General features: G+C 51.4%; 1 protein-coding gene and 1 long non-coding RNA gene across 5 annotated transcripts in view; one reads left to right on the forward strand and one right to left on the reverse strand.

The window, feature by feature from the left end:
• Nucleotides 1-26,371, reverse strand: part of LOC145505839 (uncharacterized) — a 177,184-nt gene that overhangs the window by 150,277 nt on the left and 536 nt on the right. The gene's annotated exons all lie outside the window — the stretch shown is intronic.
• CSF3R (colony stimulating factor 3 receptor) lies at nucleotides 10,564-24,755 on the forward strand. Of its 4 annotated transcripts, none has more exons than XM_081488838.1 (18): nucleotides 10,570-10,692; nucleotides 11,971-12,025; nucleotides 13,085-13,162; nucleotides 14,073-14,156; nucleotides 16,432-16,728; nucleotides 17,859-17,982; nucleotides 18,136-18,323; nucleotides 19,111-19,280; nucleotides 19,398-19,551; nucleotides 19,644-19,723; nucleotides 20,124-20,337; nucleotides 21,419-21,607; nucleotides 21,985-22,086; nucleotides 22,497-22,643; nucleotides 22,756-22,896; nucleotides 23,143-23,236; nucleotides 23,479-23,557; nucleotides 23,976-24,755. In XM_081488838.1, the coding sequence occupies exons 4-18, from the start codon at nucleotides 14,093-14,095 to the stop codon at nucleotides 24,453-24,455; spliced, it is 2,523 nt and encodes an 840-aa protein (XP_081344964.1). In that variant the 5' UTR covers nucleotides 10,570-10,692; nucleotides 11,971-12,025; nucleotides 13,085-13,162; nucleotides 14,073-14,092; the 3' UTR covers nucleotides 24,456-24,755. The 4 variants fall into 4 exon arrangements, with proteins under 4 accessions (XP_081344962.1, XP_081344965.1, XP_081344964.1 ...); XM_081488837.1 differs by having other exon boundaries at nucleotides 10,582-10,692; nucleotides 23,476-23,557; XM_081488836.1 differs by lacking the exon at nucleotides 13,085-13,162 and having other exon boundaries at nucleotides 10,564-10,692; nucleotides 23,476-23,557.

Genomic DNA, 26,371 nt, shown 5'->3' on the forward strand with positions numbered 1-26,371 from the left:
ACATACATAATACATTTCAAAGTATATATCTAGGCACAATTGGTGAGATCTGAATAACAGCTATAGATTAGATAATATTATTGTAATGATGTTCATTTCTTCATTTTCATCATCATACTATGATCAGGCAAGAGAATGTCCTTGTTTTTAGGAAATACACAGTGGACATACTTATGAGTAATGAAGAATGATATGCAATTTACTCGCAAATAATTCAGAAAAAAATTGCACACATATATATGCATGTATGTGTATACATCACACTCACATGTATGTATCAAAATACCACCAATCAGCTGGCTTAAACAATAGAAATCTACTATCTCACAGTTCTGGAAGCCGGAAGTGTAAGATCAAGCAAGGTATCTGTAGGATTGGTTTCTTCTCAGGCCTCTCCCCTCAGCTTGCAGCCAGCCACCTTCTCCCAGAGTCCTCACATGGTCTTTCCACTGTACTCAAGAACCCTAGGTGTCTCTTCTTCTTATAAGGACACAAGTCATATTGGATTTGTTGTTGTTCAGCAGCTAAGTCATTTCTGACTCTTTGTGACCCTATGAAATGCAGCACAACAGGCTTCCCTGTCCTTCATTATCTCCCCGGAGTTTGCTCAAATTCATGTCCACTGAGTCAGTGATGCCATCTAACCAACTCATCCTCTGCCACCCTCTTCTCCTCCTTCCCTCAGTCTTTCCCAGCATCAGGGTCTTTTCCAATGAATCAGCTCTTTGCATCAGATGGCCAAAGTATTGGAGCTTCAGTTTCATTATCAGTCCTTCCAGTGAATACTCAGGGTTGATTTCCTTTAGGACTGACTGCTTTAGGATTGATTTCCTTTAGAATTGATCTCCTCACAGTCCAAGGGACTCTCAAGAGTCTTCTCCAGAACCACAATTCAAAAACATCAATTCTTTGGCACTCAGTCTTCTGGCACCCAACTCTCAACATCTGTACAAGACTACTGGAAAAACTATAGCTTTGACTACACAGACCTTTGTCAGTAAAGTGATGTCTCTGCTTTTTAATACATTGTCTAGGTTTGTCATAACTTTCCTTCCAAGGAGCAAGCGTCTTTTAATTTCATGGCTACAGTCAGCATCCGCAGTGATTTTGGAGCCCAAGAAAATGAAGTCTGTCACTGTTTCCATTGCTTCCCCATCTATTTGCCATGAAGTGATGAGACTGGATGTCATGATCTTAGTTTTTTGAATGTTGAGTTTTAAGCCAGCTTTTTCACTCTCCTCTTTCACCCTCATCAAGAGGTTCTTTAGTTCCTCTTCACTTTCTGCCATTAGAGTGGTATCATCTGCATATCTGAGGTTGTTGATATTTCTCCTGGCAATCTTCATTCCAGCCTGTGATATGTGATATTAATGATCTCATATTAACTTAATCATCTCTTTAAAGCTCCTGTCTCCAAATATAGTCACTCTCTGCTAGGGGTTGGAACTTCAAGATATGAATTCTGGGGGACACAATTTTGCTCATAATAGATAGATAGATAGACAACAAATTTGGTAAACTGTTAAGGATTTGGGTGAAGGAGAGACAAAAGTTTTCTGTACTATTCCTGCAACTTTTCAATAAACCTGAAATGACCTCAAAATTAAGAGCTTAAAAACACAAACATATATAACTCTATATACTTATAATAAGGTTAAAAGTTACGATTACAGTTTTACAATGGTACATATGTTATTCTTTTCTTAATTTTATTTATTTATTATTGACTATGCTAGGTCTTCATTGCTATTGAGCTTTTTCTAGTTGCCGTGAGCAAGGGCTATTCTCTAGCTGCAGTGCGCAGGCTCCTCACCGCAGTGGCTCCTCGCATTGCAGAGCACAGGCTCTAGGCATGCGGGCCTCAGTAGTTGTGGCGCACAAGCTTAGTTGCCCTGCAGCGGGTAAGATCTTCCCGGACCAGATGGAACCCTTGTCCCCTGCATTGGCAGGCAGATTCTTAATCACTGGACCACAGGGAAGTCCCTATATAGTTATTCTTCAATTAAAAGTTTACTTTTAAAAATTCACTAAATCAAAAGGAATAGGAGGCTGATGTGGGCAAATACAGCAGCACAGCTGAGTCAGGAGAGAAATGGGAAGAACCTGGTGATCAGAAGGCTGTGGGTGATCTGGAGAGAGACATTCCTATGGGGCGATGGAGTGGAAGCCAGGTTCAACTGGGCGGTATGGAAGTGGAAATAGCAAATGTTGACAACTCTTTACCATCATTTGAATGTGAGTGGGAGGAGAAAGTGGAGAAGGGCACGGCAACCCACTCCAGTATTCTTGCCTGGAGAATCCCATGGACAGAGAGCCTGGCAGGCTACAGTCCACAGGGTCCCAAAGAGTTGGACACGACTGAGCAACTAACATGGGGGAGGAGAAAGATAGGGTAGTACCAAAAAGAAATTACGTTGAAGGAATGGGAGAAACTGGACCAATGGTGCAGTGCTTCTGGCAGAGACATGCAGCAAGAAAAGCCCTGAAACAGCATAGCAGAGGCACAGTGGGCATGCGCACAGAATCCGGAGTCAAGTTTCCGGGCCTCAGAACAAGACCTTAGCTCTGCCACTGGCCTGCGCGCTCAGTTTCCCCACCTTTGGTGTGGGACAATGGTGATCACAGACCCTATCCCCTAGAGCAGCCATAAAGATTAGATGCATGAAAGAATGCAGAGCGTGTAAAGCAGAGCACAGCACCCAGGAAGCACTCAGTAGAGGAAGTTATGGTGTTATTATTAGTACAAAAGCAGAGAAATGGTGGTGAAGATCACTACGGAAGTGGGAGGAACCTGGAAGAAGGGTGGAAGGAGAAGTTGGTTTTGGACGATGAGAGAGATGCCTCATTTTGGAAAAAGGCCAGGACAGGCATGTTTGGGGGTCAGAAAATCAAGGTGAGACTCTCTTACTGGCCAATTGAGAATTGGTGGGAGGGAACTCTTGCAAAGGGCCTTCGAGTGCCTCAAAAAGCATTGAAGGGAGAGTTTGGGGACACGGGATGAGAATACAGCTTGAGGGACAGTTGAGAGCCCAGGAGAAACTGGAGCCAGAACCAGGCCCTTGTCTCATCTTCCATGAGGGTCTTCACAGGCCCCACGTCAGGACAGGGTGGGCTGGGGAGGCGGAGACAGTCAATGACAGCACGATCCATGAGGCTCTTCTAGCCAGGGAGGAGAGAGGCTAGGGTTGCAAAGGTACCGAAGGTCTCCGGTCAGAAAGTCATCAGTGAGTCATCACTGGGCCCCCCAGGGAGAAGGAAAGGAAAAAAGGCGAGGAGGAGGCTGACAGATGAGGAAACCAAGGAGCTGGGGCCTGAACTCTCTGAGCTGAGAGTGTAGGAGCTGTGCGCGAAGGGTGAGAGCTAGATGGAGGGAGGGACGTGGGCAAAGAGATGAGTGTTGGAGTGTGAGGTTTTAGAGGTTGAGTAGTTCCCGGTGACGCTGAGGTCCATGGTGTAACTACAGCACTGGTGGCTAAAGTGGAAAAGCCATGAGGTGACTGGTTAAGGAAATGAAGAACCCGGATGTGGGTGCATCATCCACGTGGCCAGTAAGGTGCCCCCAGATGGTGGCAGGATGGCAGTGGAGAGGAAGACCAAGAGGCAGGGACACAAATCAAGAGCGAGTGAGGCCAGAAGAAGTGTACCAGGGAAAGGTTGAGGGCAACGGCTTCAAATGAGGACCCAGGAGCCACATCTGGATACAACCTTGGGATCAAGAGGAAATCCCACCATATTCCTTATTCCTGTCATACCTGGAACTTGGAAGAAGCTGCCTCCTTTCATAAGGGCCACAGGGAGGTAGGATGGGAGGGATGGGAGGCAGCCAGAGGTTGCATGAAAAGCTTGAGTGTGCGGAAGGTTTACACCCACAGAAAGCATTTGCTGAGTTGATGAGGGGGTGGGCAGACAGGTGAGTGCACGGGTGGCAGTGTGATGGTGGATGCGTGGATGAGGGGGTGGATAGATGAGTGAGCAGATGGATAGACGGGTGTGTGGATGGACCAGTGAGCAAGAGGATGAATGGAAAAAGTGCAGGATGAATGGATGTGCAGGTAGGGGAGGGGGAGCGAGGTGAATAAATAAGTGAATGAACTGAATGAACTGGACATTCCAGAAAACACAGGAGGAGCCTGGGCAGTCAGAGAGGTGACAGAGCTAATAGGCCAGGCCTTGCCCCAGCAGTCTACACCACTCATTAGAACAGCTGTAAACACAGGAGGTGGTGAAAGCTGCCATCCCTCTGCTTCTTCCTGGGGGCTCCCAGCCCAAAGGCTCACCTATGGGCAAAAGCCCCCATCTGTGGCCCCTGGCTCCAGACTAGACGGACAGAGGACATAGGACCAAGGGAACAGACTGGCAAAGCCTGATGACCTCTCAGGATCCAGGCCAGGCACCCCAGGGAGCAGCAGTAAAAATGTAGATTCCAGGTTCTCATCTTGGAAGTTATGGGCCTGCCTTCACCCCTCTCTTGTCTTAACCAGGTTATCTGACTTCTCCTGGCTACTCCTCTGGGCAGGATTTTTAGGAAAAATGCCCCTATCTTCTCTCTCCCTTTCACCTGCCCACCCCAGTGCATGGGTACATGAACCAGCTGCCTGGATCCAGCTCCCTCACTGAAGGAAGACCATGATCAGAGCAGAAGCTGGCCCGGCCTAGGGACTCTCTGCCAGCCACAGGGTTGCAGACCAGATAGGCTTCTTCCTCCAAGCCAAGATAAGCATCTGAGCTTTATCTCACCTCAGCCTCTGATTTCCCCAACACCACCATCTCCAGGACCATACCCCCCACCAGCCACACCATGGCAGGCCAAGGCTGGGGGAAGCACAGATAAGGCCCTCCTGGCCAGCAGACCACAAGCAGGAGACGGGGTCAGGGGCGGGGGTGTGTTCTTCCTTTTATCCACCCAAAGCTAGAATTCTGCTTCCTTCCCTAGAAGCAGGCCCCAAGAGGGCATCTGGGCAGCCCTCTCAGCCACTTAGGTTGGGGCCCTACATTTGGCCCTCCAGCATTCAGCATTGATTATGTCCTAATTGATTTACCTCTCATTTTGGCAACCAATCTAAGGCAGAAAACCCTGTCAATCTGAGCACCAGGGAAGCAGGAGAGTGCAGTGTGGGCAGCCACTGCATAGGAAGGACTCTTCCAGATTTCTTGGCAGGTAAACTGATGGCCACTGGGAATCTCTTGAGCCTGACGACCCAAGTCCCACATCCAAATTGCTAAGCACTCTTTCACAGACACCTCCTCCCTGCCAGGCCCATGCTGCATACTGGGGTCACAGATCCAGTCCCAGCTGTCACAGAGCACCTGGGAACCCAAATGAGCAGCACATAACCTAGCCTAGGAAATCCAGGGAGACTTCACAGAGGAGGTGACATTTCAGCTGAATTTATACATATACATGTATATATATAATTTTTCATTTATTTATTTTTGGCTGTGCTGGGTCTTCATTGCTGCACGGTTTTTCTCTAGTTGCAGCGAGCAGGGGCTACTCTCTAGTGGTGGTGCAGGCTTCTCATTGCGGTGGCTTCACTTGCTGTGGACCATGGGCTCTAGAGCACACAGGCCTCAGTTGTTGTGGCACACGGGCTCAGCGGTTGTAGGGCTCAGCTCTACAGCACAGGCTCAATAGTTGTGGCGCATGGGCTTAGTTGCTACATGGCATGTGAGATCTTCCTGGATCAGGATCGAACGAACGCATGTCTCCTGCAATGGCAGGCAGATTCTTTACCACTGAGCCACCAGGGAGGCCCCTCAGCTGAATTTTCAAGGATAAAAGGGATTTATTCAGACACAAAGATAAAAGGGATGAGCATCCCAAGCAAAGAGAAAAGTGTGGGGAAGTCCTGGAGCCACAAGAAAAGCAGCACATGATTGGACAGTGATGATAAATGGAATGGCTGGAGTCTCGGGCTTGGGAAGGGGAAGAGGAGGTTGGGAAAGGGAGTGTGGAGAGATGAGACCCTAGCCCTGGAGAGGATTAGGGGCTGCGGATGATGGTCTCAAAGGCCATGAGGATGACTCGGAACTTTATCCCACGGGCAGCCAAGAACCGATGGAGGATTTGGGTTGATCAGTGACATGCTAGGACTTGTGTTTTGGAAGAAGCCCTCCAGCTGAGTATAAGTAGGGCATTATTCCAGGGATGAAGGCAGGGAGACCAGGAGGAGGTCACTGCCATCATCCTGAAGAGCGATGATGGTGGCCTGATGCCTGCCATGGCGGCGAGGAGGGGGAGAAGGGGCAGAACCCACAAGAAGGGGTCACAGGCTGGATGTGGGGTATATAAGGGGCAGGGAAGAGTCCAGGCTGAGTCCAGGTATCCAGATGCCACTCACCAGGACTGAAAAGCAGGTTTTCAGGAGAAAAAGGAGAAGAGATCAGGTGAGGGCATGTCTAGTTGGAGTATCTGCAGAGTATTAGGGGGAGACGAGGGTCTGTGAAGCAGGACTGTGAGGTACTACCCAAGGTTGTACAGAGTGAATGTCATCTCTGAGTCCAGGATGCAGCCCTACCCCTACCCCATCTCCCCCATTCCCAGGCCCTTGCAACCTCTTCCTACCTCTTTAACGGCCTCCACACACACTCTTCCCATTCCAGCCTCCATGCCTCCGCTCCTGCCATTCCCCAGCCCTGGATACCCCTCCTTCCTCTGTGCAAATCCCACCCATCCCTCAAGTTCCAGCTGGAGTTACACCACAACCCAGGGTCAGGAGTCAAAATTCAGGGTTGGGGGCAGGGGGGTGGTGAGGTTGAAAGAGAGGCGGTGAGTGTGGCAGGAAGTGCAGAGACCTGATTTAGAGCCCAGCTCTGTGGAGAACTAGCTGTGTGACATGGGGCCAGTCACTTTCCCTCTCTGGGCCTGTTTCTAACCTTGCAGGGGAAAATAAGGAAAGGTTCTTGTTCTCAGGGAGCTCACAGTCCACAAAGGGCCATCAGGTAAAAAAGTGACCTGTGATTTCAGAGATACATCAAATGCCCTGAGTGTGCAAATGAGGGGAAAGTTTATGGAGAAAGATTTACTGGCATTTTCTCTGAGCTCTGAAAAATGGGTACAATTTCAACAAGTAGAGATGGAGGCAGAGGAGGGAGGAGGGCATTGCAGGCAGGGAGGACGGCCCGAGCCAAGGCTGGGAAGCAGAAAGTTCAGGGTGTGTTCAAGGAAGAATGAGTGTCCAGATTCCGGTCCCTTCTGAGTCAACAGCTCCGGCGCTTTTTGTAAGTGGGCAGCCCAAGCTGGGCACCCTTCAGTAAACACCTGTTTGCACAATCGAGGTCACACACGGGGGTGTGTTTGCACAATGCTCTGTTTGCACAATCTTAGCCGACTGCTGTCCTCCAGACAAACCAGCCCCTGGTGGACAAGCAGAGCCTCTGTTTCCTGACCCTCACCCGGGCTGGCCCACCTGGCCTCTGCCCAGGCCCCTCAAGAACAGGCAGCTCCTGGACCCACCCCCCAGCCCCACACCTCACAGGCCATAATAGAAACAGAAACCACCCAACCCTAAGTAGGGCTGCAGAGACTGGGGTTCCCCACCCCCCCAGCAAGGTTCCCTGACTGGGGTTTCCAGCCCACAGAGGCCACCCGGTCTGATGGAAGAGGGGGCAGGGCAGGATGGATGGAGGAGGAAGTGTCCTCAAAGCCGACACTAGGTGTGAGGGAGGGGCAAGCCCACATCTGTCCCGTGCTTTCCAGCTCCTCAGAGTAAACATCTGTTGAGCATTTACTGTGAGCCCTGCTCTGTTCCGTGAGCCTCACACACATTAGTTCCCTGATTTCGCTCAAGGACCCCCTGTGGTAAATACTAACCTCATCCCCGTTTTAAAGATGATGAAACCGAGGCTCAGAGAGGTGAAACAAGTTGTCCAGGGTCACACAGCCTTAAGAGGGAAATCTAAGCAGTCTACTCCTCAGCCCCTGCCCTTAACCTCTCTATATGCTAGTGCTTCTTACCTAAGGAGAGTTCTTCTTTAAGTCTAATTTTCACCTCAGTGGCTGCAGCTCCACTGCCTGGTATAGGTTCTCAGTGGAGAATGGAGCACAGGTGAGATCGGTCAAACCTTGCTCTGACATGCTGAACGCCACAGGGAGGAATTTTCTTGAACACCTACTATGTGATCATTACCCTACTACATGATTGTGTGTGTGAGGCTCTGTACCTCCCATAGCTCATTTAATCCTCACAATACCCCCTGGGAAGAGTTATTATCCCTGTGGCAGATAACGAAACTGAGGCTTGGCGAGGCAAACAGCTTCATCAGGAGTCTGCAGCCCAGTAGACCTGCGCTGAGAATTCTCCGTGCGCCTGGGGCTGAGGCTGGAGGCAGAGAGGAGAAGTGGTTTCTGCCCTCGAGGAGTGCACAGTCTAACGGAGGAGGCAGCCTGCCAGCAGCCACTGCCGCATTATAAGATCACCAAGGGGTGGGGTGCACCCAACCCAGCCTGGAGCGATGCTCAGGGCAAGACAAGACTCATGGGGGATCAGCCCGGCAGGGAGGCAGCAGGGTACCCAGGTGAAGGCTAGGGAGATGCGACAAAGGCAGGGAGAGGAGATGGATTTCACAACTCTTTACGAGCCTGAGAGCTCCATCAAGGTACCATCACACTCCTGTGCCTGCTCGAGGAACATGCTTTCTGAATGACGAACAAAAAGCCCACTCTCCTTCATTAGGAACTAACTGGAGGTGAGGGTGTGGGGGAGGGGTGTGAAGAATGACTTCCGGGTCCCTGGGTTGGGGGATTTGGGGTGGTGTCATTTAACAAGATGAGGTATGCAGGGATTGGGGACAGGTTTGGTGAAGCAGAGGGAAGGTGCATCCATTCAATCATTCATTCAACAAACCTGTATCAAGGGCTCATCACAGGACAGATGGGTTGAAGACCCTGGAGATAAGTTTATAAGCAAAACAGACTAAAACTCTTGCTCTCATGGAACTTCCATTCTAGGGGGCAGGGACAGCCAGTGTCAGATGGTGAAGAGGCAATATTAAAGAGGAAAGAGAGCTAGGGAGTGAGGGGTGGTTGCAATTTTTAAAGGGTGGTCAGCAAGGGCCTCAATGAGAAAGTGACATTTGAGCAGTCACTTTCTGCTCAAATAGAGGGGAGGGAGTGACCCAGATAGTTATTTGGGGGAAATTAGTCCAGGCAGAGGAAACAGCAAGTGCATAGGCCCTGAGGCAGGAGGGAGCCTAAAAAGTACAACAGAATGGCTGGAGCAGAGCAGCAAGTGGGAGAATAATCACAGGAGAAGGGCCAGAGGGAACCCCCGGTTGAAAGGGGCTTTGTAGGTCGTTGAAAAGGCTTTGACTTTGAGTGAGATGAGAGCCATTGGGAGCTGGGGCAGAGGATGACATGAATTGACTTCTGTTTGATCAATATCACACTGGCCCCTGAAGGAACAATTGATGGGTGGGGGTAGGGGTCAGGACAAGGATGAATGGAAGGGGGAGGGGAAGGGGGGCCATGGCAGAGATCCAGGTAAGAGAAAGGATGGCTTAGAGCTGGCTGCTATTGGTTTCAGTGATATTTATATTTTCCAACTTTTCATCAGGAAAATATCCAAACATATGGCCAAGTTGAACTTTACAGTGAATACCTATCTATTCAGGATTCTGGTTCTAACATTTTGAAAGAAGAGTCGATGGGATTTGCTGAGCATGTGGGTCCTACAGGGTACCTCAGAGAGGTAGCTGCCGACAGTTGGATATTCCAAACTGGAACCAGAACCAGAGCCCAAGTCTGCCCCCTCGCAACAGACTCAGAAGCTCACTTTTCCTAAAATGTGTTATATGGTGTGGACACTCCGCTAGTGTGTTAGTACCTAATCTTTATTGAGTCATAAATCCAAAAAACTGTGAACAGTCTGAACCCTCTTCAGAAAAATGCACAGAAAATTATTCGTAAACAGCTGCAGGGTATTTGTGGATACAGACCATGAAAATGTAGTCTGTTTCACTCAATGAGAAAACATTCAGTTTGGCAGAATCACTGTGAGTGAATGTTATTAATGTCTCGTGAGCCTATGAAGACCGGAGCCTCATGAGCGACCCCTGCCTTGTCCCCAGAGTCCATTATTTCTCCCCAGAGTTCTTATTTCTCTGTCTGCAAGGCCTTCGGGCAGCAGTGGGGAAAATGCTGTGCAGAGGGAGCGGGGAAGAAGGTACCGTGTTCCAGAATCCCCTGTAACCTTGGAGGATCTGGGCCCCAAAGCCAGTGCCAAAAAGAGGTTTAGGGCCGAGCGAGCCTTCGAGCCAGGGTCTGTCTCCCAGTGATGCTCCCCCAGGGCGGAGGGGCATGGGAATGGCACCCAGGCGAGTTGGAGCCTGGGTCCTGCCAGCCTCAAAGCTTTGAGTCAGGAAATCCGGAGGCAGAAGTGGGGGATGACGTTGCCACATCCCTCAGCCCCTTCAAGACCCCCAAGGCAGGAAGGCTGCCCAGGCCTCCCCGGCTTCCCTCCCAGGCTCCTTCCTGGGAGGAAGGGGCTGCCCGTGCCCGCGTCAACAATGCAAGGGAGGGAAGGAGCTGGGCAGGTGTTGCAATCGGCAGCCCCTGCGCCTGTCAGAGACGGAGCCATTAACGACAGGGTTGGGGACAGAAGCCCAGGCTGCGGCTGTTTTCAGGAACTTGCCCTGAGGAGGAGAGCAGAGACGGGGAGGCCAGGCGGGCACTGGCCGGCCGCAGGCTCCAGCGTGAGTAGGGGAGCCCCTGGGAGGGCTGGGCCTGGGAATGATGGGACCCTGGAGTCTCAGGTCCACTCCTCCCCGCCCCCCCCCCCCCACCGCTCTGCCAAGGGCGCGTGCCCCTTGGTGACCTTGGACCAGCACTCCAGCCTTAAGAATTTACCCCTGGGAACCAGGAGCCCTTGACACTGAGTCTTTTTTCCCAAGGTGCCCCTAGTTTTTTTTGCGAGGAGGGGCTGCATTGGGGAAGTCACAGACAGACAAATATCTCTTTGGGACACTGAGCTGGGCTCAAGAAAGGGCTGGATTCAGGGAAAGTTATACTCATTATTTGCTTCCAAGTCTCTCTCACAACCTGTGTCTTAACTGCTTCCAGTCTCCATGTAAATTTCACTCTTTCCTCCTGAGCCCTTCTCTGGCTTGCCTTGGCTCTGAGCTCCTCTCTGTCTGTCTCAGAGTCTCTCTGGGCCTCTCTTTTTGCCTCTCAAGGGTCCCTTTGTCTCTTGAATCTTAAACTCTCTTGAGTATCTCTTGCTTCTCAGCCTCCGAGTGCCTCTGTCTCTGGGTATCACCATCCTTGCCTCAGGTTCTTTTCTCTCTCCTCAGTCTTTCTCTCTGTGATCTCTCTCCAGCGTTTTGGTTTGTGTATCCCACTTTCCTACTTTTTCCACCAATCTTTCTCCATCTGAACCACATCTAGGAAGTCCTCTCCCTTTGTTTTTGTCCCAGCCCCCTCCTCTCCCCAGCCCTTTTCCCAAGGAAAGAATCTTCACTTGAAGGGGAGTAGAAAGAACAGGGGAGACAGAGGCATGAACTGGAGAAGGGGGAGGCAAGAAGTCTGAGTGTGATGGGATGAAAAGGAGAGGAAAGCAGAAAGGTTGGGGGGGGGGCGGTTGGTGATGCAGTGACCCCAGGGGACAACATAGCGTGCTGGGACTCCAGAGTCCAGAGAGTGAGCAGGGATGGATGGAAGCAAAGGAGGAGACTGGGGGGCCAAGGAGCAGGGAACTCAGAAACAGGGCTTTGAAATGTGAAATGTGACACAGACAAAAGCAAGGTGGCAGTCCTAGGAGGCGGAGACCACACAGCTGGTAAGCAGGGGAAAGAGGTACTAAACCATGCTGATTCCATGAGGTGGTGTCCTGCTTTATGGTGCACGAAAATAACATGGTTATGGAGTGCTTCCTCTATGCAAGCTCCGTGCTAAGTGCCTTGATCACGGACCATCTCATTTCATCCTCACCCTGACTCGGAGAGGCAGGAGCTATTGTTATCCTTCCTTCACAGATGGGGTAACCGTGGCTCGGAAAGGTGGAAAAACCTGTCCAAGGTCGCCAAGCTGGTAAGTGGTGGACCTGGGGTTTAGACCAGGTGGTCTGATTCAAAGCTGGGCCCCCAGAAAGTGATGCCATGCTCCACCTGGTCCCAGATCCCACTTGGCTGGGGTGGGGAACATCCAAGGCTGCCATGGGTAACCAGGGACTGATGCCAAATGTGCCAACCCCTGGCAACCCAGGGATAAGATGCCTGGGCCCTTGGGATTTGGGGTTGGGTTGCCCACTGGGAGCCAGTGGAGAGGGATGAAGTGGTACCTCACTGGGAAGTAGGGCTAGGATATGATCAAAAATACATAGGGATGGGCACCAGTGTCCCAAAATCTGAGCCAAGGAGGCTAAATCTTCCCCAATAAGTGTGTGTTGGTGGATAGTCAAACTGGATGCTGTAGGAACAAGGCTGCCAACCACTAACTGGTGGGCTGGGGTCCTCTGAACAATTGTACGGGTTTCTCACTGCACAAAGCTGCCCAGAAAGTACAGGCTGAAATCCAGCCTGTTCTCTAGTTGCCAGGTCCTTGTGTGGGGCTGCATTTGTCCAGAGGAAGGGGTGCTTTTTTCCTGATTTGCAAAAAGATGACTTAGGGGCTAGCATTCACCTGGTATCCTGATACTGCAACATATAAGGAGGGACCAGGGATTTAAGTAAGACCCCTGCAGGCAGAAACAGCTTTGGGTATCTGCAGTTCTTATTCACTCCTCTGTCTTGGAGGGAAAGAAGTTTAATCTTTTCTGAGCACAGGGGATCAGTTGGGACACCACCTACATGTATGTGTTCATGTATGTACATGCAAAAGTTGGTCAGCAATTCCCACTGATCTGCCACCCAGAGCATCAGTTAGTGCTGGAGGACCAGATGTCTGGCCCCAAGACCCCAATGGGAGCAGAGTGGAAAGGCTGGAAGCCACCCCAGCAATAGAAACCTTTGCTTACTTCCTGAGACTAATGAACTAATGCTGCCTCTATCTGGGCACTGTCGCCATGACCACAGGATATCTGGTCGCAGAAGGGCTCCAGAGGTCTGTGCCCAGAATTGGGATATCCTCTCAACCCACCATTCCCTTTAGCCATTGCTGTGGAAGCCAGCTTTTCAAGATGTAACCTGTTCTCAGCTGTTCCGTGGAGTTGTCCCTTTCTGCCAGGCAGTGAGCATCTCTGACTCTTTGAGCATGGCTCACCTTGGAGGACCTGCCTGGTACTCAGACATGTGCAATGTGATATGTGTCAGGGAGTTAATACCCTAAGGGACAGCCCTTGACCAAAAAGGGGCAGGAACTAGTGGACAATGTTCCCATCCTCTCTGCCAACCAAGTTCTGAGGCTGATCTTGCAAGATTCCAGCAGGATCGAGCCCCAGCTGTCCTCAGTTTGATGGCACACCCCTGTGTTGGCTTTCCTTCTTACCTGTTTCATTCTCCCCATTCCCTTACTCTGTTCCTGGAAAGTGAAGTCGCTCAGTCATGTCCAACTCTTTGCGACTCTGTGGACTGTAGCCTATCAGACTCCTCCATCCATAGGATTCTCCAGGCAAGAATACTGGAGTGGGTTGCCATTTCCTTCTCCAGGGGATCTTCCTGACCCAGGAATCGAACACAGGGGTTGAACCCGGGTCTCTCGCATTGGAGGCAGATGCTTTAACCTCTGAGCTGTTCCTGGAGTCTTCCCCAAATAAACTACCTGCAGGCAAGCCTTCATCTCAGGCTCTGCTTTCAGCAGGCTGGGATCAGGGAGACTGGCTAAAACAGAAGGGAACGGAAACAATGCTGTTCCCTGTGGCTCTTTTCCCTGCTCTCTCCTTAAAGGCACATATAATAATAACAGTAATTTAAGAGTCATTTCCTATGTGCCAGGCACTGTGCGATGCCCTTGAGTTGCATTATGTTGGGTCTTCCTCCCCAAACCCTATGCAGTATAGGTTTTTGTTACCTTCATTTTGCAGAGCAGCCAGGTGCAGAGAGGTCAGGTAACCTGGCTGAAGCCACACTGTAGCACAGCAATGACTAAGCTCAGCTCTGACTCCAAAGCCCATGACCTTCACCACCTCCTCTGCCTCTAGGTGAGGACCAAGCCAGCACGATGGTGGGGCTGGGAGCCTGGAGCCTGGTGGGAGCTGCTCTGATCATCCTGCTGCTCCCCAGAAGTGAGTGTGGTCAGGGGTGAGGGTACCATGGGGTGGGGGATCACAGGGAGAGATGCTGGGGGTGGAGGAGGGAGTCATTTCCCTGCACTGTCCCAGTGCTCCTGGGGTTCCCAGAGAATCCCCAAAGAATCGACTGGGCCACACATGCAGGGCAGCTGGGCTCCCACGCGCAGACCTCTGCAGGCAAACCACCACCTCTGAGGAAAGGTGAGAGGACCTGGGCTAGCCAGCTCGGGGAAGGCGCAAAAGACCCAGGTCTTATCTGCAAATCTCTACCAGGTTGTCAGAAGAAACCTCTGAGTGCTGTGCAGCCATCATGGGCAGCAGAGGGATCAGGGTGCCAGCTGTGAGAAGGCAGCTTTAATCCTGAAACAAAGAATCTCCAGGACTTCCCTGGCTTCCCTGGTGGAGTCCCCAGTGGTTAGGACTCCGTACTTGCACTGCAGGGGGCACAGGTTCAATTCCTGGTCATGGAACTAAGATCCTACGTGACACATGGTGCTGCCAAAAAAATAATAATAATTTTCTTTAAAAAACTGAGTCCCAGGCAAGCTCTCCTGACTATGGAGACTATCTTGAGAGGTGCGGAGCCTCCCATCTCTGGGGGTATGCAAGCCGAGGCACAGCAGGGGTCAGCAAACTTTGATGTAATTTTCAGCTTTGCAGGCCACATACAGTCTCTGTGGCATGTTCTTGCTTATTTGTTGTTTGGCTTGGTTTTTCACCCTCTAGAAATATAAAAAATGTTCTCAGTTGGCAGGCCATACAAAAACAGATCATCCTAGCCCTATGGTAGAGGACTTGGTATTACGTGGAGTTTTGAAGTAAACAGTTGGCAAGAGTCGTTCTGGTCTGAAATTCTGAGTCTGTGATGCAATAGGAGCCCTATAAACTTGCTCTGTGACCCTGAACAAACTGCTCCTCCTCTTGGGGCCTCAGCATCCCCATCAGCAAAATAGGCTGCAGAACAGCTGGGAGAGGAGAGAAGGCATTGTGGGCAAGGTCCAGTGCTTGTTCATTTATTCCACACATATTCACCAAGGGCCTACTCGGCGCTAGGCTCTGGGAATGCAGCAGTGAGCGAGAGAGCCAAGGGTTCTGGCCTTGCAGAACCTATGGTCTAGCTGGGGGCACAGAGCAGCAAATCATCACATGACTCTATAATTACAAAGGATAATATGAACTTTGGGAAAGTTCAGGGGGCCTGGCATGGTCTGATTGGTCAGAACCCGGTCTGGTTCCTCACAAGATGCCTGAATGTCAACCAGGTGAAAGAGGGGTGGCAGAAAGGAAAAGGAGCACCTCCAAAAGGATCAACAGGTACGAAGATCAGGAGACTGGAGGGAGCATGGCATTTTCAGAAAATAGCATGTAGGCTAGAGGGACTGGAGCTGAGAGGCAATGGTCTGAGCTGGAACCAGGAGGGTTAGGCAGGGGCCAGGCCACGAGGGTTGTGAGAAGGATCTGGGTCTTGGGCTGTGAGAAGGATCTGAGTCTTTAACCTAATCATAGCAGCAAATACTTACATGCCAGGCACTGTTCTGAATGCCTTACGCATATTCTCACATCTAATGCTCCCAACATCACTAAAAAGACTTTTTTATCTTCATGTCACAGATGAGAAAACTAGGGCACAGAAAGTCTGGGTAATATCAAGGTCACAAAATTACTAAGCAGTAGAACCAGGTTCTAAACCTAGGCAGTCTAGTTCCAATATCCACGCTCTTATCCATCACAGCATACTGCCTTTCAGAGGAATAACGTGCCATTGAAGTGCTGTGGTCAAGATGGAGTAACAATCAGATATGAATTCTGAAAAGATTGCTGTGGCTGCGGGCTTCTTATCATTCTAACCATTGTTTCACCATTGTTGGGGAGGGGACTGGTCTCCTTGTGGCGCGTGCTGGTGTTGGCTTGCAAGCACTGATTGTGTACCTCTCTTTCCAAGTTCACATTCAGTGATGTCAGCCTGGTAGCTTGAAATCAGCCACAGTGGGAATATTTACACCAGGGAAAGCAGCCCAGGCTACAAGCCAGGATCCGTTTCTCTCTGTATAGCAGGTTGATAAACATTTACCCCCACACCACTATCTCCATCTCAACCTGAGAGCCTCTCCCAATCTCCGCACATATCCTTGCCATTCCAGCACCTGCCCCTTTGAATCTTGGAGGGTAAAGCAAGAAGCAAAAGGCACTGAGTCTAGGAGTACCGAGTCTAGGAGACCAGCTCTGCCAGACAGAGGACTCAGTTACAGCCCATTCTCTTCCACCCCAGGCCTGGAGCAATGTGGGCATATCCTCCTCTCAGCCCCCATCGTCCGCCTGGGAGATCAAGTCACGGCCTCCTGCATCATCAACCAGAACTGCAGCCACCTGGGCACCGAAAGGCGGATTGTATGGAAACTGGAACCAGAGCTTCATCCGAAGGAGAGGCAGCAGCACCTGCCAAATGGGACCCTGGAGTCCACCATCACCTTGCCCCACCTCAACCACTCTCGGGTCCTTCTCTCCTGCTGCCTGCACTGGGGCAAAAGTCTGCAGATCCTGGACCAGGCTGATCTTCAGGCGGGCTGTGAGTCCCTGCGGCCATCCCCCCACTCTGCCTCCAATGCCCTCCTGCCAATACTAAGAGCTATTCTTTCTTGTGCTCTTGCTCAATAAGTACTTTATAAGCATGATATCACATCTTCTCTACCAGTGGGGAGTATTATGTAGCCCCATTTCACAGATGAGGAAACTGAGGCTCAGGGAGGATAAGTCGCATGCTGTGTGTGTTTATGTTAGTCGCTCAGTTGTGTCCGACTCTTTGCAACTCTATGAACTGTAGTCTGCTCTGTCCATGGGATTTTCCAGGCAACAATACTGGAATGGGTTGCCATTTCCTTCTCCAGGGGATCTTCCCAACCCAGAGATCGAACCCGTGTCTCTTATGTCTCCTGCACTGGCAGGTGGGTTCCTTACCATTAGCAAAGTGGCATGCTAGAGGTCACAAATTAATAAGGATGGAATCAAGATTTTTATCAAGCAGTGTGGCTCAAAAACCAGTCTAGTAACCACTATTCCATATGGCTGATGGTAAGCGCAACTCCTTAGGCACGGAAGGGTGTCTCCAGGGAGGACATTCTCAACAAGGTGGGCATGCTCCCAGATTCTACCCCTACCCCAGTCTCAGCCTTCTGCTCAAACTGAGAAGGATGGATTTGTGCCTAGCCAATGCATAAAGAAAAACAGGGACCAAGGTTCTTGTTTAAGAATCAATAATAGTGAAAGTTAAGATTTACAGGGCACTCATATATGCCAGGCACTGCTCTGAGCACTGTATACCTAGTAAGCCACTCAGCCCTCACAATAACCCTTAGTGGTAGGTACATTACCATTACCCCCATTTTACAGATGAGGAAACTGAGGCACAGAGCCATTAGGTGACTTCAAGATCACACCGCTAATGAGTGGCAGAATCAGGATGAAAACCCAGACACTACACTGTTACTGTCAAAAAGGGCAGAGTTGAGAGGGTTGGAGGCTCTCTTTACTTGTCCCCGTACATGTGGATAACTTAGCTTACCCCAGGGCTGCCCTTCTGGGGTCAGCCTGCATGGAGACAAAGTCATGACCCAGGGCAAGGAAATGCCCAACTGGTCCCAGTGGGAGCTTTCTGAGTGGTCTTACCTGAAGCCCTCACTCTCTCCACCCTACCCACAGACCCTCCCACTGCACCCCACAACCTATCCTGCATCATGAACCTCACAACCAACAGCCTCATCTGCCAGTGGGAGCCAGGCCCCGACACCCACCTGTCCACCAGCTTCACTCTGAAGAGCTTCAAGTGAGTAAGGGTCCCTACGCCAGCCCCATTACTTTGGGTCCTGGGACAGAGCATGGGTAGGACTGTGGGGGTAGACAGCCAAGGCAGAGATGGGGAGGAGAAGGGAGCTTGGCTTTCTACAGCACTTTACATCCAAGCCTGGCCCATTGGCAGGAGCCAGGACAAATGCCAGATGCAGAAGGATTCCATCCCTGACTGCGTGCCTGAGGACGGGCAGAGCCACTGCTCCATCCCCCGCAAACACCTGCAGCTGTACCAGAACATGAGCATCTGGGTGCAGGCCAGCAACGCGCTGGGGACCAGCATTTCCCCGAAACTCTGCCTTGCTCCCATGGACGTTGGTGGGTGACGCTGGGTGTGCGGGAGGAAAGAGGTCCCCACCATGAGCAGACTCAGAGAGGCACAGGGAGGGAAAAACAGACCCAGTGACAGACAAAAAGATGCTGAAAGACTGGAGGAAGAGAAGGGAGAAAAACAAAGTGGGATTCAGTTGAAGACAGAGCTATGGAGACACAGACAGGGATGTGGAAGAAACACAGGCAAGGAGACACACTCATTCATTCTTTCAGCAAATTTCTTGAAGCGCCCACTCTGCGCTAGGCACTGTTCTAGGGGCTGGGAATACAGCAGTAAACAAAACAGCAAAAATCTTGCCCCCGAAATTTTGCCCACTTACATTCTGGTGGGCAAAGAATAATAAAATGTCAGATAATGGTATGTGTGATGAAGAAATTAAGCAGGGGATGGGGTGGGGACAGCTGGGGAGAAGGCGGTCAGGGAAAGTCTCACTGAGAAGATGACATTTGAGAAGATCCTTGGAGGAAATGAGGGAGCAAGACACAGTATATTGGGAAGGTAAGTGCTCCAGACCAAGGGAACAACCAGTGCAAAGGCCCTGGGGCAAGAGTATGAAACACAGAGAGAAACAAACTCATAGACAGAGACAGACCTGCAGAAACGGGATGACACAGAGATGAAGAGACACAGAAAGAGATGGAAAGATATAGAGATCCCACGAATGGAGACCCAGAGAAGAAATGGAACCATGGACAGGGAGACAAGTGGAAGCCAGGACAGGGCCCTGTAGGATGAAGCAGAGAAAGTGTCCGATAACCCCTCTCCCTGCAGTGAAACTGGAGCCCCCCACACTGCAGGCCCTGGAGCCCAGCCCTGCGGTGGCCCCGCCCCAGCCAGGCTGCCTGAAGCTGCGCTGGGAGACCTGGAAGCCAAGCCTGTACATAGAACAGAAGTGTGAGCTGCGCCACCAGCCTCGGCTTGGAGAAGCTGGCTGGGACCTGGTGAGGCGGAGGGCAACCTGAGGAGCTTGGGGTGGGGATGGCTGAGGGCAGGGTAAGCTGAGCTGGCCCCGAAGGGCACAGAGGTCCAGGCTCAGAGCCATGCCTGTCTTCCACCAGGTGAGCGCCCTGCCTGCCAGGACCCCCCAGTACGAGCTCTGTGGGCTCCTCCCATCCACAGCCTACACCCTGCAAATGCGATGCACCCGCTGGCGCCTGCCTGGCCACTGGAGCGAATGGAGCCCCAGCCTGGAGCTGACCACTGCACAACGGGGTGAGCAGGTGGTGAGGGGCTGGGAGCAGCCATCAGGACCCAGGCTGGCCTCCGGGGCCCTCCCTGACCCTCTCGTCCTGCTCCCTCCACAGCCCCCATCGTCAGACTGGACACGTGGTGGCGGCAGAGGCAGCTGGACCCCCAGACAGTAGCTGTGCAGCTGTTCTGGAAGGTAACCCCCTGTGAAGGCCATCCCTCCACCTCTTCAGATTCAAACAGACCCCTGCAAGCTGGGGTGCAGGACTCCAGCAGGTCTGGCAGGCTTGGATGCTTTTGTATGTGATCTGCACACACTTTGCTGGGTAGTGCACTAGGAAGCTGGGCAGTGCCCTTCTGCAGAGACCTCAATGCAGGACTCACCTTGTTAGGTGCCTGCTGCTTACACTGAGTTACTTTATCTTTTCCTCCCTAGTAGGACCTGGCACAGGGGGAAGAAGGGAGGGAGGGAGAAGGGCTGACTCCCAGTCTGGGTGGCTCAGTTCCGGGGACACGGACACTCCATCTAGAAGCTCTCCCCCACTCAAGATGAGCTGGGCATCCCCTTATCTTTTTCCTCCTATGCCTACTAACAGCCAATAGCCCTGGAAGAAGACAGTGGGCAGATCCAAGGTTACCTGGTTTCCCGGGGACCCTCAGACCAGGCTGGGGCAGAGCCAACCCTCTGTGACACCACGGAGCTGAACTGTACCTTCCAACTGCCTTCAGAAACCCGGGAGGTGGTCCTTAAGGCCTATAACACAGCTGGCACCTCTCATCCCACCCCCGTGGTCTTCTTGGAAAGCAGAGGTAAAGAGGGCCCACAGCTAGTACAGTATGGTGGTTAAGCATGTAAATTCAGAGGCTAAACTGCCTGGGTTCAAATCTAATCCTGTTACTTGTTAGCAACGAGATCTGGGCAAGTTACTTACCTTCCCTGACCTCAGTTTACTCATCTAGCAAATGGGAATGGTACAATGTCTAACTCAAAGCATTGCTGTGAAGATTACATGAGTTTAGACATGTGCCTGCACAAAGTAACTGTTCCATATGTGTTAGTGACTATTACTGTCATTAGCCAGAACCAAGTTAAGCTGGTGGCAGTGCCTACACACACACACACACACACACAGTCTATCCTGCCAAGGAAATGGGAGACAAAGTTCTAAAGTTTTCCAGCTAAAACACAGTCCCTGGGACTTCCTTGGCAGTCCAGTGGCTAAGACTCCACACTCCCAATGCAGGGGGCCCAGCTTTGATCCCTGGTCAGGGAACTAGATCCCACATGCCAGAACTAAAGATCCTGCAAGCTGCAACAAAGATCAAAGATCCTCCATGCTGCAACTATGACCTAGCACAGCCAGATAAATAAATATATATAAAAAAATAGTCCCTGAGTTAACCGTTCAGCCACTATCACCCTCAGGTGCCCCTGAACATGGGTCCTCATGAAGTGAGATTAACAATAACAATAGCTAGTATTCCCATTTCCCAGCCATGTGATCCTAGACCAGTCACTTAACCTCTCTGTCTCCATTTTCTTATTGCTAAGATGGGGACAGTAGTAGTGCCCCCAATGGGACTGTTAGCAGATTCGATGAATTAATACACACAGAGAACCACACAGGGTGACCGTTCATCATTACCAAGCACCAACAACCACAGCAGGCCTTTTTAATGTACCATCTCACTTAATCTGCACCATGACCCTCCACGGTAGCAACTTTATTATCATCATTTCCACCTTACAGATGAGGACTCTGAGGCTCAGATGTTGACTTACCCAAGGTCACCCAGCTTGTAAGTTGCAAAGGCCAGACTTGAACCCAGGTTTCTAGCTCTAAGGCCTTTCTTTTCATCTTCACATCATCGTCTCCTACTCTATCTCCAGGCCCACCCCTGGGCAGACTCCACACCACCCCTCAAGACCCTCATAGCCTCTGGGTGGGCTGGGAGCCCCCCAGTCCTCAACCTCAGGGCTATGTGATTGAGTGGGGCGTCAGCCCCCCCAGCCCCAGCGGCAGTCCTGTGACCTGGAGGATGGAGCATAACGGAAGCATTGCAGGGACCTTGCTGCAGGGTGAGACAGGCCTGGGGGCTGTGCAGATGGGCAGGGCCGGGGAGCAGGGGGAGCGTTTTATCTGCCTGAACCACCCTAAAGATGTATATTACCCGGTCTTTCCTGTTCCTGCACCCTTCTCATTGCACATCCTCCGAATCTGGAAGTTCTTCCTGCAGTCTAACTGGAGCCTCTCTTTCTAGCCCTGACTCTGCCACCTTTCTAGCTCTCTCTCCCACTTGTTGCCCCTTACCCCCACCAAATGATCCGAAGAAGAGACTACAGAGGCCAGCCCTAAAGAACGAGGCTCAGGTTATCCCTGAAGTCTAAGGTTAGCCCCCAGCCATCATCAGAGGCTGGCCCCTAACCAGAGCGCCCACCCCATTTTCTCTCTGCAGAGAACATCAGGCCCTTTCAGCTCTACGAGATCACTGTGACCCCCCTGTACCAGGACACCAAGGGACCCTCCCAGCACATCTATGCCTACTCCCAAGAGATGGGTTCGTTAGCCACTAAGTCTTTTTTTCAAAATCGTTTCCTCTCTCTCAAGGCCTGTCTAGCCCCCCCAAAATCTGGAATTAGGAGAGAACTTTTTCTTTTCCCTCCACCTCTTCAGATTCAAACAGACCCCTGCAAGCTGGGGTGCAGGACTCCAGCAGGTCTGGCAGGCTTTGGAGTCAAAGAAAAGCAGGTTCAAATCCCAGCTCAGCCACTTATTAGCAGTCAGTGGGATTCAGTGAAAGTTCCTGGGAAAACAAGGCTTGGATATGAGTCCCCCTGAACCTTCTTATACCACCCACCCCAACAAAGTGTCCCAGTTCTTGGGTCTGGGGAGCCACAAGAAGTCCAACTGGGCTCCCTCATCCCCACCCCACTCCCCATCAGCCCCTGTATCTCTCTCTTCCGACAGCCCCCTCCCATGGCCCAGAGTTGCATCTCAGGCACATTGGCAAGACGTGGGCCCAGCTAGAGTGGGTGCCCGAGGCCCCTGAACTGGGGAAGAGCCCCCTTACCCACTACACCATCTTCTGGACCAACAGTCAGGACCAGTCCTTCTGTGAGTCTATCCTCAGTGACCCACAGCCCCAGAAGGCCTGGGAGGGGTTGCTCAGAGGCCTTGGGGAGGTTCAGCAGCCAGGTCCAGGCTCACGATTCTCCTCTACTCCCAGCCACTGTCCTGAATGCCTCCACCCATAGCTTTGTCCTCCATGGCCTGGAGCCTTCCAGCTTGTACCATGTCCACCTCATGGCCGCCAGCCAGGCGTGGGCCACCAACAGTACAAGCCTCACCCTGATGACCTTGGCTCTAGGTAAGGGGAGAATGGGGCCTGGTCAGACAAGGCTGTTGGGAGGGGGCCTAACCCAAAGGACTGTCATTGTGAAACTGGATAAGAACTTGTCTGGATCCTCTGATCTGAAGGGGAAGACCCAACCATGCCCTTGGATCTTAGTTTGAGGGAGGAGGCCCAGTCCTGCTCTTTGTTCCCAGTCTGAGGGAGGAGGCTCAGTCTCACGTGCATGCACTCTTACGTCTCCTGGCTTTCCCCTCACCGCAGAGGAGTCTGAGCTGCACATCCTCCTGGGCCTGTTCAGCCTCCTGGTCTTGCTCATCTGCCTCTGTGGGGCTGCCCAGCTCTGCTGCAGACCCAGGTGAGTCCTTCTGAGAGACCTGACACCCAGTTAACCCTGCCTAAGGGAACTGAAGGCCCAAGTGAGCAAGGCTGGCTCCTCTCAGACTTGCTAGGTACGGGGTTCAGGTCTGGGAGTCAGGCCCCACTCCTCCTCTCTGCACGAAAGGGTCATCCCTTCTGCTGCTGGGAGTAGGTGGGAGAAATGCTGGAAGGACGAGAGGGCATGCTGACCCAGCCTTCACCTGCCCTCTTCTCCAGCAGGAAGTATTCCCTCTGGCCAAGTGTCCCGGACCCAGCCCGCAGCAGCCTTGGTTCCTGGGTGCCAACCATCACGGAGGAGGTGAGAACCCTGGAGGGAGAGGGAAATGGGTCTGAGGGTTAGGCTCCTACCCCAGGCTCAAAGTGAAGGGATACTCCCTCAAGAATGAGTACTCAGGCCTTCCCATCATTTCACCTCTTTATAGAGCAAGCAGACCTGAGTGTGAATCCCAGCTCTACCCATTTCGAAGCCTCAGTCACCTCATTGTGAAATGGGACAAATCACACACAGAAGCATTGGGGAGATTCACCAGGATATGTCTGAACAGCACACAGCATGTGTCAGGCACATATGAGATGCTTTGCATCCTCTGAGTAACCCTTCGCATTCCAGCAAGGAACAGCAGGAATGCCCCACCACTACCCCAAGGCAGGAAGGGACAGTGGCTGGGACAGACATCTGAAATGAACCAGGCCCTCACCACACATCTTTATGTCAGGATATCTTCCAGCTGCCCAGCCTTCGGGACCCCGGCATGCCACCCATCACCAAGATCACGGTGCTGGAGGAGGAAGAGAAGAAGCCAGGGCCCTGGGAATCCAATGACAGCTCAGGGACCGGTAGCCTCTCCACCCTTGTCCAGGCCTATGTGCTCCAGGGGGACCCAAGAGTACCTTCCACCCAGCCTCAGCCCCAGTCTGGCAACAGCGACCAGGTGCTTTACGTGCAGGTGCTGGGCAGCCCCACAGGCCCAGGGCCTGGGCACTACCTCCGCTGCGACTCAACTCAGCCCCTCTTGGGGGGCCTCAGCCCCAGTCCCAAGTCCTACGAGAACCTCTGGTTCCAGACCAGCCCCCTGGGAACCCCAGAGCCCCTAGTCCCACATCCAGAGGATGACAGTATCTTTGAGCCTCTGCTTGACTTCCCTCTACTACAGGGACTCCGGGTCAGTGGGGCGGAGGGTCTTGGAGGCTTCTAGAGCTTCCTGGGACTCCCCACCTGGGCCTGCTTCTGAATAAGCCTGGGCTATCCAGAGAGGAGAATGCCAGTAAACCCATCACTAAAAAACCACTCAGCCCCAGGAAAGGCAGAAAGGCTCCCAGCCTCCACCTGTCTTTGACCCTCAGCATCCCTCCCCCGTCTTCCCAATCTCCATGGGCTGGGTCTCCCACTTCAAAGGCCAGACAAGGCTTGGTCCAGCCTGCTCACTAGCCTTTATTTCCTATAATTGGTACTTTGTTCCTATAATTTCAGTCTCTTAAAGTGGTTTATGGTCTGATTTGGTTTGGCTTGATTTTGAGAAACTCTTGAGTGTGCCCGAACTTCTGTTCTTTTTCTTTTCAGAGCCCGAGCGATCGTAGGGGTGGGGTGCTCCTCAGAATCATTCATTTATTTATTCTTTCTTTAATTTCTTCATTCAACTAGCCCTCACCTAGCACCTAGGCTCTGTGCTGGCGGCAGGGTTCCAAAATGACTAGGCTTAGTCCATCCTCAAAGAGTTCCCATTCTACTGATGGAGACCTCAAAAATGACCACCGGGGCACAGTGGCCATGGTTACCAAGGGAGTCACAGAAAACTGGGGACGTGGGGAACAGACCTCAGAAACAAGTAACCCCTGTAAAGGAAATATAACTAAAAACAAAATCTCCCACCAGCCTAGAAAACCTCTCTACAAGGGTAGATGAGGAAGAAAAAATATTTTTAATTGGGTGAGAATTCAACCAGAATGTCAAGGGCAAGCAGCTCAAGAGTTTGCAAAGACAAACAGAAATCTTAAACTTTTACACAGTGAAGAGGATACAACTCATTACCTACATTTTCTCAAGATAATCAATAACTAGTTCTCAAGCAAGAGGACTTGACAGCATTATTTGTCACACAAGGGTCATCCTAAATTCAGCTGGGAAATGAGGTAGCCAACTTGGGTTTGCTAACTGCCTTTATTCAAAGGAAAAATAACTTTCTAATATCTTTATAAGAGGAGGGAGGTTTGCAACTTGGAGCTGGAGACCAGCTCCTGCTCTCCTGCAGCAACTGGGAGACAGGGGCTCTATCTTTCTTAATGATTACATTTCAAACAGACCACTCCCAGGTCCCTGAGAAAGACATCCCTGAGTGGTAAAACTGGCCAGAGGCCTATTTAGCTTTTAAAAAGATTTACACGCATCTCAAAAGGGCAGAAAAAAAATTCAGTTACCTGTATTCTAAAGTAAATGCTTTAAGAAAAGCAAAGAGGAGGAGAGTCTTTGTCTTTTTTGTACTGGGGGAAATTAAGGTATATTTTTCTTACTTTTCATTGGCATTTGTCCATGCCTGCATCCTCAGTGGCTCAGTCATGTCTGACTCTTTGCGACCCCATGGACTGTAGCCCACCAGGCTCCTCTGTCCATGGGCTTCTCCAGGCAAGAATACTGGAGTGGGTTGTCATTTCCTCCTCCAGGGGATCTGTCTCCTGCAACTCCAGCACTGACAGGCAGATTCTTTACCACTTAGCTACCTGTGAAGCTGGCATTTGTCCTTATACCCCTCATTTCACAAATATCAAAACTAATATTTCTTGAATACTTACTATATTCCTGGTGCTTTGCACACACCTGTCTCAGTTAACCCTCTAACAACCTAAAATAAAGATACTGTTATTACCACCCCCATATCATGGAGTAAGTACACCGGGGCCCAGAAAGGTTGAGTGACTTGCCCACAGTGACACAGCCAGCAAACAGCTGAGCTAGTATTCCAGCTGTCCAAAATCACCGACCTCAGTCACCACCCTGTAATACTGCCAGAGAAGAGGCTGAAACCCGGCAGTTCTTACAGGGCCCCATCCTGCATTCTCGGAGGAGAGGGGGTGGAAATACTAGGTCGGGGGAAGAAGACCGCTGACTGGCCCACGG

This window comes from Giraffa tippelskirchi, chromosome 5 (genome assembly GCF_054371585.1).
Source record: "Giraffa tippelskirchi isolate mGirTip1 chromosome 5, T2T-mGirTip1v1.2.pri, whole genome shotgun sequence".
Taxonomy (NCBI): domain Eukaryota; kingdom Metazoa; phylum Chordata; class Mammalia; order Artiodactyla; family Giraffidae; genus Giraffa; species Giraffa tippelskirchi.

Coding starts and splice junctions, on each gene's coding strand:
- CSF3R (XM_081488836.1), top strand. CDS start 14,093: ATGGTGGGGCTGGGAGCCTGGAGCCTGGTGGGAGCTGCTCTGATCATC. Junction 20,338..21,418: donor GGTCTTCTTGGAAAGCAGAG/GTAAAGAGGGCC, acceptor CTCTATCTCCAG/GCCCACCCCTGGGCAGACTC. Junction 21,608..21,984: donor TGCAGGGACCTTGCTGCAGG/GTGAGACAGGCC, acceptor TTCTCTCTGCAG/AGAACATCAGGCCCTTTCAG.